The 9524-nt window shown below is 42.8% G+C and overlaps 1 protein-coding gene across 1 annotated transcript; it reads left to right on the top strand.

Moving 5' to 3' along the window:
* Window positions 1–3135: 3135 nt before the first annotated feature.
* Window positions 3136–9414, top strand: tmem230b (transmembrane protein 230b). The gene is made up of 3 exons (XM_032511660.1): window positions 3136–3459; window positions 7416–7538; window positions 8882–9414. Exons 1-3 carry the CDS (start codon window positions 3379–3381, stop codon window positions 9020–9022), a joined length of 345 nt encoding a protein of 114 aa, XP_032367551.1. The 5' UTR covers window positions 3136–3378; the 3' UTR covers window positions 9023–9414.
* Window positions 9415–9524: the final 110 nt, after the last annotated feature.

Genomic DNA, 9524 nt, shown 5'->3' with positions numbered 1-9524 from the left:
CTCCTTAACTTCTCCAGGACTGAACACCTGTTTCCTGGTGAAAGTCTTGTGTTTCTCCTTAACTTCTCCAGGACATGAACATGTGTGTACGTGTGTGTGTGCTGTGTGTGTTTCATGTGTGTGTGTCATGTGTGTTTGTATTCACTGTGTGTGTGTGGTATGTGTGGTGTGTGTGCGTGGGTGTGTGTGCTGTGTGTGTGCATGTGTGTGTATGCAGGGGGGTGGGGCGTGTGTGTGTGGTGTGTGTGTTGTGTGTGCGTGTGTGCTGTTGTGTGTGTGATTTCACTGGTGTGGTGTGTTGTGTGTGCTGTGTGTGTGTGTGTTGTGCATGTTGTGTGTATCACTGTGTGTGTGTGTTGTGTGTGTGTGCGTGGTGTGTGTGCATGTGTGTGATGTGTTATATCCTGTGTGTGTGGTTTGTGTGTGTGTGTGCGTGTGTGTGCATGTGTGTGTGTTGTGTGTGTGTGTGTGTGTGTGTGTGTTATATCTGTGTGTGTGTGTGTGTGTGTGTGTGTGTTTTGTGTTGTGTGGTGTGTGTACATGTCTATCCTTTGTTTGCGTTGCTTGTGACATTATACAATAAGAAGGTTTTAATAAACATCTATAAAAATAAGCAGCGTGAACCCAGCGCAGCAGAGCTGGGTTCATCTGGCATACAGAGGGAAACCAGAGCAATATGAACCAGAAGGATGATTCACGGGTTTGATTTCCTCCAGAGAGCGCCCGTACGGCCTGAAACTGAAACAGAGCGACCTGCAGTCAAGGTTTCTACGACTTTAAAGAAAACACGAGGGTGTTAGTGATGCTGCCAGCGCATTAATTGGAATATAAGAATATGCATTTACTTTGTTATGACTCTTCCACAGAGCAGGGTGTTAGATTATGTAATACTGCCGGAGGGCGGTTTGTGTGTGTGTGTGTGCTGTGTTGTGGTGTGTGTGTTGTGGTGTCGTGTGTGTGTGTTGTGTGTGTGTCACCCTGGGTTTGTTTTTCCCCCAGTTCCCTCAGACCAGCAGGGAGTGTATGACACCTGCGCAGCATTATCATTCATATCATTGGCAGAGAGGGAGTGTGTGTCGGTTTGTGTGCGTGGGTGGTCTGTGTGTGTGTGTGTGTGGTACGTGTGTGCGTGTGTGGTGTGTGGGTTTTTGTGTTAGGCGCATGGTGTGTTTGTGTGTGTGTGTAATGCTCGGTGTGTTTACCACTTATGTGTGTGGTGTGAGGTGCATGCTATTGTGTATCTGTTGTACACGAGTGTTGTGTGTGTGTGTGTGTCTGTGTGTGTGATGTGATCGTGTGTTGTATCGTGTGTGTGTCTCTGTGTGTGGTGTGTGTGTGTGTGATCTGGTGTGTGTGTGGTGTATCTGGTGTGTGGTGTTTGTGATCTGTGGTGTGTGTGTGTATGTGTTTGTATGTGGTGTATCTGTGTGTGTGTGTGTGTTTGTGTGATCTGTGTGTGTGTTGTATGTGTTATGTGTGTGTGTTGTATCTGTGTTGTGTGTGTGTGTGTGTGTGTGTGTGTCTGTGTGTGTGTGTGTGTGTTATCTGTGTGTGTGTGTGTGTGTGTGTGTGATCTGTGTGTGTGTGTGTGTGTGTATGTGTGTGTGTGTGTGTTGATCTGTGTGTTGTGTGTGTGTGGTGTATCTGTGTGTGTGTTGTGTGTGTGGTTGTTTGGTGTGTATCTGGTTTGTGTGTGTGTGGTGTGTGTATCGAGGTGTGTGTGTATCTGTGTGTGTTGTGTGTGTGTACTTGTGTTGTTTGTGGTGTGTGTTGTGTTTTTATCTGTGTGTGTGTATCTGTGTTGTGTGTGTGTGTGTGTTTGTATCTGTGTGTGTGTGGTGTTGTGTTTTGTGTTGTGTGTGTGTGGTGTGTGTGTGTGTGTGTATCTATGTTGTGTTTGTGTGTATTTGTGTTGTGTGTGTGTGTGTGTCGTGTGTATTGTGTGTGTGTGTGTGTTGTGTGTGGTGTATCTGTGTGTGTGTGTGTGTGTGTGTGTATCTATGTGTGTGTGTGTGTGTGTGTGTGTGTATCTGTGTTGTGTGTGTGTGTGTGTATCTGGGTGTGTGGATCTGGTGTGTGTGTGTGGTGTGTGTGTGGTGTGTGGTGTATCTGTTTGTGTGTGTGTCTGTGTATCTATTGGGTGTGTGTGTGGTGTTCTATGTGGTGTGTGTGTGTGTGTGTGGTGTGTGTGTGTGTGCGTCTTATCTACAGAACACCCGTGTTATTAAAGCTCTGGCCCGCGGATCATCTCCGGAAATGAACACGGACACAAAGAGATGAGTCTCACCACAGACTGGAGATATATATCTTATATAATATTATATTATAATAACGGTCTCTGGGTCCGGACTCCACTTTAAAACGAGCCCACAGCGCCACCGTGTGGCGGACACGCGGCCGTGCGCGTCACCGTCAGGAGGACCAGTCCTCTTAATTATCACAATAAAAGAGATTCGACAACTTTGATTTGATGTTATTCATTTATAGAGATTTCATAAATGCTTCTTAAATGTATATATACTTCTACTTGTACATATTCAAATATTTGTTCTTGTATTTTTTTCCTATTATTATTTCATGTATATACAGTAGAGAGATAGAGAGAGAGAGATAAAACATAAACAAACACAAAAATACAAAGTCAAGCACTCCACAATGTCCCGTGATATGTGAAGATATATACATATATATAATATTATATATACATATATTCTATATATATATATATATATATATACATATATTATATATATATATCTATGATATATATATATATATATATATATATATATATATATATATATATATATGTATATACACAGCATATATGTAGTATACGTAATATACTACAACTATAAAATACTTAAAATATAGTTTTAATTGACATAAAAATTCATCTAAAAATGGGGTGAATATTGTTATTTTGCATTTTTGTAAATCAAATTAACCAAATTAAACCAATAATTTAGGCCACTGTAAAATTAAATATTTTTCTTTATTTTTTTTGTTTTTTTTTTGTTTTGGTGTATTTTTATTTTTTTATTATTTATAAATCAATTTAAAAAATAAATAATTATTATTTCTTAATGAGGAATCGTCTACAATACATTATCCGATGACGTTTCGTTGTGCGCAGGCGCAGTGCAGACCGGGGCGAAAAACACGGAAGAGCCGTTCAGAGCAGCAGCAGCGGCAGCGGAGACGGTTTAACGGTCGTGGAGAATCCATGGCAACAAGCAACAGCTCGCTGTAATCTCTCTAATAACTAGTTTCCGGAGATAACAGGCTTCCTAAAGTTAATACTTCGCTGGACTTCGCCCCGGACAGCTCGTGAAGTAACGTAATGATGGCGGCGACGGTGTAGAGCAGCGGAAGAAGATGCCTGCTCGTAACGCCGTGTCGGGTAAAGTCGGGTACTCCCGCGTGGCCTCCGATGATGACGGCTACATCGATTTACAGGTCAGGAAAAGAAACGACGTACGACGTCAGGGCAACACACTCACACGCGCGCCTATGTCGCTGAACATGCGACAGCGATTGGTCAGTACAACGTCACGCTATAGGAGAGCGAGCGGGAGCGGCCGGCGCTGCCCGATGTGAGTCGAGTGCAGATGTGCGCATGCTCGGATTTTAACGGGCTACGTCATAACGTGTCATACTGAAATTTGTGAAATCCATGAACTAAAAATGTTTTCTCATTGCAAACCAGAGCCCGACCGATGAAGGGTTTCTAAGGCCGATACCGATACGAATATTTGGTTATTTAAAAATCTGATATGCCGATATATGTTTAAAAAAATAAAAATAAAAATCCAGGAACGTTATCTTCATGTTGTCTTCATGTTGTCCTCATGTTGTCCTCATGTTTGTCCTTCAGGTGTGGTCTTCCTGTGTTTCTCATTTTGCCTCATGTTGTCTCATGTTGTCTTCATGTTGTCTTCATGTTGTCTTGTTCCTCATGTGTCTTCATGTTGTCTTCATGGTTGTCTCCATGTTGTCGTCATGTTGCTTCATGTTGCCCTCATTTTGTCTTCAGTTGCCCTCATGTGCCCTGCTGTTGCCCTCATGTTGTCTTCATGTTGTCTTCATGTTGTCCTCTGTTGTCTTCATGATTGTCCTCATGTTGCCCTCATGTTTCCTTCATGTTGTCCTCATGTTGGCCCTCATTTGTCCCGCTCATGTCGTCTTCATGTTGTCTTCATGTTTGCCCCCATGTATGTCCTCATGTTGTCCTCAGTTTGTCTTCATGTTGTCTTCATGTCGTCCTCATGTCCTTCTTCATGTCGTCTTCATGTTGTGTCTAGTTGTCCATGTCCCCTATCGTTGCCCTCCATGTTGTCCTCATTTTGCCCTCATGTTGTCTTCATGTGTCCCTCATGTCTCCTCATCGTCTCATGTTGTCCTCATGTCGCCCTCCTGTTGTCCTCAATGTTGTCTTCATGTTGTCCTCATGTCCAGCCCTCATGTCTTCTCATGTCGTCTTCATGTTGTCCTCAATGTGCCCCTCATGCGTCTCCATAGTTTCTTCATGTGTCCTCATGTCGCCCTCATGTTCCCCTCATGTCGCCCTCATGTTGTCTTCATTTTGTCTTCATGTTGTCCTCATGTTGTCCTCATGTGTCTTCATGTTGTCTTCATGTTGTCTTCATGTTGTCCTCATGTCTTCATGTTGCCCTCATGTTGTCTTCATGTTGTCCTCATGTTGCCCTCATGTTGTCTTCATGTTGCCTTCATGTTGCCCTCATGTTGTCTTCATGTTGTCTTCATGTTGTCCTCATGTCTCGCCTCATGCGTCCTCATGTCGTCTTCATGTTGTCCTCAGTTGCCCCTCATGTTGTCTTCTAGTTGTCTTCATGTTGTCTTCTGTTTGCCCCCATGTTGTCCTCATGTTGTCCTCATGTGTCTTCATGTCGTCCTCATGTCTTCTTCTGTTTTTCTTCATGTTGCCCCATGTTGTCCTCATGTTGTCTTCATGTTGTCTTCATGTTGTCCCTCATTCACCCTCATGTCGCCCTCAATGTTGCCCTTCATGTTGCCCTCATGTTGTCTTCATGTTGTCTTCATGTTGCCCCCATGTTGTCCTCATGTTGTCCTCATGTTGCCCTCATGTTGTCTTCATGTTGTCCTCATGTCGTCCTCATGTCGTCTTCATGTTGTCCTCATGTTGTCCTCATGTTGTCCCCATGTTGTCCTCATGTTGTCTTCATGTTGTCCTTCATGTTGTCCTTCATGTTTGTCTTCATGTTGTCTTCATGTTTGTCCTCATGTCTTCATGTGGCCCTCATGTTGTCTTCATGTTGTCCTCATGTTGCCCTCATGTTGTCTTCATGTTGCCTTCATGTTGCCCCGTTGTCTTCATTTGGTCTTCATGTTGTCCCATGTGCTCATTTCGTCCTCATGTCGGCTTCATGTTGTCCCATGTTGCCCTCATGGTTGCCCTCATGTTTTGTCTTCATGTGCTTCATGTTGGTCTTCATGTTGCCCCCCATGTTGTCCCATGTTTGTCCTCACGTTGTCTTCCGTTGTCTTCATGTTCGTCCTCATGTCTTCTTCATGTTGTCTTCATGTTGTCCTCATGGCACCCTCATGTCGCCCTCATGTGTGTCCCCATGTGTCTTCATGTGTCTTCATGTTGTCTTCATGTTGCCCCCATGTTGTCCTCATGTTGTCCTCATGTTGTCTTCATGTCCGTCCTCATGTCTCTTCATTTGTCTTCATGGTTGTCCTCATGTCACCCTCATGTCGTCCCCCGTCATGTTGGCCCGTCATGTTGCCCTCAGTTGTCTTCATGTTGTCTTCATGTTGCCCCCATTTGTCCCTCATGTTTGTCCTCATGTTGCCCTCATGTTGTCTTCATGTTTTCCTCATTGCGTCCTACATGGTCGTCTTCATGTTGTCCCATGTGTCCTCGATGTTGTCCCCAGTGTTTGTCCTCATGTTGTCCGCATGTGTGTCCCTCAATGTTGGTCGAGTGGTCCCCAGTGTTTGTCCTCATTGTTGCCCTCATGTTGGTCCTGTCATGTTGTCCATCATGTCGTGCCGCATTGTCTCGTTGTCCTAATGTTGATGTCCTCCTGTTGTCCCCTTCATGTTGTCCCCCAGTTGTCTCATGTTGTCCTCATTGTCGTCGCTCATGGTTTCCTAATCAATGTTTTGTTTTATTTCCCCCAAATAGACATGATTGTCCAACGCTCTTGGTGCCAAGTAAACAAATCTCTACCGTTTCATTAATTTTGGTGTCTTATTCCTCATTTTGTATATCTTGTAAAACAATGGAAGTGTTGTGTGAAATATTGAATTAGAAAAGGTTGAATATTCCAGTCTGTGATTATCATCAACATCCATTCCAGAGCAGGGCAGTCTGTTGTTTCTCTTGTTAGGAAAACGCGTGAGTAGCAACTGCTGGTGACTGGATGTAGGAGATGTTTTTGGAGGAATAAATGCCCGGGATGAAGTGGGTGAAATACAGGAAGAAATATGAGAAAGACTGGGAGAAAGAGAAAGGAGGAAAAGAATGGATTCAACCCGTCGTCTCAAAATCACTGTGAAAAAGTCTCTATATCTGATATCCAATCAGTTTTCTACAGAAGAGGATTAGGACCACTGGTGAAAAATGTACGTGAATTCTGACATTTTTCTCAGAATTCTGACTTTAATCTCAGATTTCTCACTTTTTTAATTCTGAGATTAAAGTCACAGAACTCACATACATTTGTCACCAGTGGCCCTAATCCTCTTCCATAGTTTTCTAATGTTAAATAATGTTAAAGGGGGATTAACTCCCTCCTGTGGTCGTTGTCCTGAAGCTCAGGAGGAGAACATTAATAAACTCCACCGTGGGGACAGTTTACCAGTCTGTCCACATGGATGGAAATTGACCATCTGTCCCCACATGGATTGTTAAACCGTGCACACTTCTAATTAATTGTTCTCTTCCAGGATCTTAGGGGGACTACGTAGAAAAAGTCGCTCGTTTTGGGCTTGTTTTCACAGGCCTGGTTGCGTATTTGTCTCGTGAGATCTGGCAACACCGGTAACACGCCTAAAGTCCTCCAGCTTCCTTTAGATGTGTAATATCTGTCAACCGGGCACAGACTTTCAACTCTTTTCAAGAAGTTCAAGCGCATTATGAGACTAACTTTGCCGGTCCAAGTTGTTTTCAGTTGTTTTTTTTCAACCACAAAAAATTGGCCTTTGAAATGTCAACAGTAGAAATATCAAATACATAAAAAAAGGCACCCACATCATTGAAAAAGTGACAGAAAAAATGTCAAAAAAAAGCTATAATAGTGTTATTTTCATGGTTTACAGGAAGACAACACAAGGGTTAGTACATGAGAAAACAGGCATAGCAGCAGAAAGCCTGCTGTGACAGAGAAAGGTGTTTTTAATTCAATATTTCTCCCAATCTGCAGTTCAAACGGAGCCCGCCCAAAGTCCCGTACAAAGCCATAGCGCTCGCCACGGTGCTCTTCCTAATCGGCTCTCTGTTGATCGTCATCGGCTCCCTTCTCCTGGCCGGGTACTTCGGGGTCACTGTGAGTAGTTTTTACAGTATTTCACAGTATGGGCAATCTCTATTAAAGGTTAACTTTGAGTTTTTTTTACCCTGGACCCTATTTTAATATGTCCAGTAAAAGTTGTGTTGTTGCTGCTAACAGACTCGGATTATTATTCTAAGTGTGTGACAACATCATGAAAGGATCCCTACAGAGATAGACCTTTTAGTTAAAGAGGAAGATCCTTTTAGTTTAACATGAAACAGAAATCACCATCACCAAACCCACCATACCTCCATGTAACATATCATCTACTTTTCGTCGTGTAGCTAGAGCAGCATACTTCACCCACCAGACCGGGCATGCTAAATACATACTAACTTTTATGTGTATAGAGCCAGCATATCTCACCAACTCCATGTACAAAATCACGTCTTTAGTCATTGTACTAGAGCAGTCATATCCTGCCACCAACTACATGTAAATAATCACTACTTTTAGCATGTGCTAGAGCAGGCATATAGCTCCACCAGACGACTCCCTCGAGGTACCAAGATCAGGATACTGTTTATGTGGTATAGATCAAGCTATGCTCCACCAGACCTGCATGTAAAAGTATCACGGGGTAGGACGGGTGGGGACTTGGGAACTTTAGCATGTTTAGAGCACGATATCTCCGACCAGACGTGCCATGTAAATAAATCGACTACCTTTAGCATGATAGATCAGTTTATTCGGCCCAGGCATGTAGAATGGTGAAAGTTTTAAGAGTATATTCCAACCAACCAGAGTGTGGTGATTGTTTGGAGACAGTGGAACGATACCGAAGACGTGCTTTTTGGGGTAGTTTGTATTTTATTTTCTTCTCGTTCCACTTTGGATTAAGGTTTGGTTGTATAACGGAGTGATAAAGTAGTGATTATTAAATACAGTGTAGTCTGTGTGGAGATATGCTGCTCATACATGCTAAAATAGTGGAGTTATTTACAATGAGTCTGGTGGTTTTTTTGGAGGTGTTGATTTCTGTTTCAGTGTTAAACTAAAAGGATCTTCCTCTTTAACTAAAAGGTCTATCTCTGTAGGGATCCATCCCATAATATTGTCAGACACTTAGAAGAATAATCTGAGTCTGTCAGCGGCAACAACAACACAACTTTTAGTGGACGCTGACTGATGCTGAACATCTGTCCTGTAGGGTTACATCACAGCCCGGTTCACGACTGCCGGTTCTCACTTAACACTGGACCAGTTTTAAAGACTTGTGTTCACATCAGTCACTTGTAGACACCGATGCATGGGGGAATAGGGTCCAGGTTGGAAAAAAAACAACAACTTTCAAATGGAGGCCTCATTGAAATGTTTTTCTCTTGTTTCTTTCTCAGCACTCGGACCGAACCGTGCCCGTCCTCATCATCGGGGTCCTCGTCTTCCTGCCTGGAATTTACCACCTGCGAATAGCTTACTATGCATCAAAGGGTTACCGTGGCTACTCCTACGACGATATCCCGGACTTTGATGACTGAAACACCAAAGCTTCATACCCAGTCTTCCTGTACTTACGTATACTCTTAGTATTCTGCTTTGGCTAATTCAAGGGCACTGATGTTTTCAAAGAATATGAGTTTAAAACATAGTCCTTAAAGATAAGGGATGTAGCAGCTGCGACGTCACCCATTGGTTGGTGGACTGCCGTTTAACAGCCTTGTGTTTCGCATTTTGGTAATTGCTATCCTGTTTTTGTTTTTTTTAACGGATGTGACGGTTGACCGTCTGTGATCGGAACGATTTTGATGTTATTGTCATGAAGATATATGACAGCCTGCTGTTAGGAAACCCAATCAGCATCAGACAACGTTTTATTTGTATATTTGTTTTGTTAGCTTGATGAATTAATTAAACTTTAAATTAAAGAGTATCTTTTTATTTTTTATATTATTTGGATCATTTAGATAATCCAAATTCAGGAACCCCACCCGACTCCATGTAAATAATCACTACTTTTAGCGTGTATAGAGCAGCATATCT

Source organism: Etheostoma spectabile, unplaced genomic scaffold (assembly GCF_008692095.1).
Source record: "Etheostoma spectabile isolate EspeVRDwgs_2016 unplaced genomic scaffold, UIUC_Espe_1.0 scaffold431, whole genome shotgun sequence".
Taxonomy (NCBI): domain Eukaryota; kingdom Metazoa; phylum Chordata; class Actinopteri; order Perciformes; family Percidae; genus Etheostoma; species Etheostoma spectabile.
This window is presented reverse-complemented; position numbering and strand designations above follow the sequence as displayed.

Excerpts from the sequence above, each read along its gene's own strand:
- tmem230b (XM_032511660.1), top strand. The coding sequence starts at position 3,379 with ATGCCTGCTCGTAACGCCGTGTCGGGTAAAGTCGGGTACTCCCGCGTG. Across the intron at positions 3,460-7,415 it reads ACGGCTACATCGATTTACAG|TTCAAACGGAGCCCGCCCAA; the intron begins GTCAGGAAAAGA and ends CCCAATCTGCAG. Across the intron at positions 7,539-8,881 it reads CCGGGTACTTCGGGGTCACT|CACTCGGACCGAACCGTGCC; the intron begins GTGAGTAGTTTT and ends TTTCTTTCTCAG.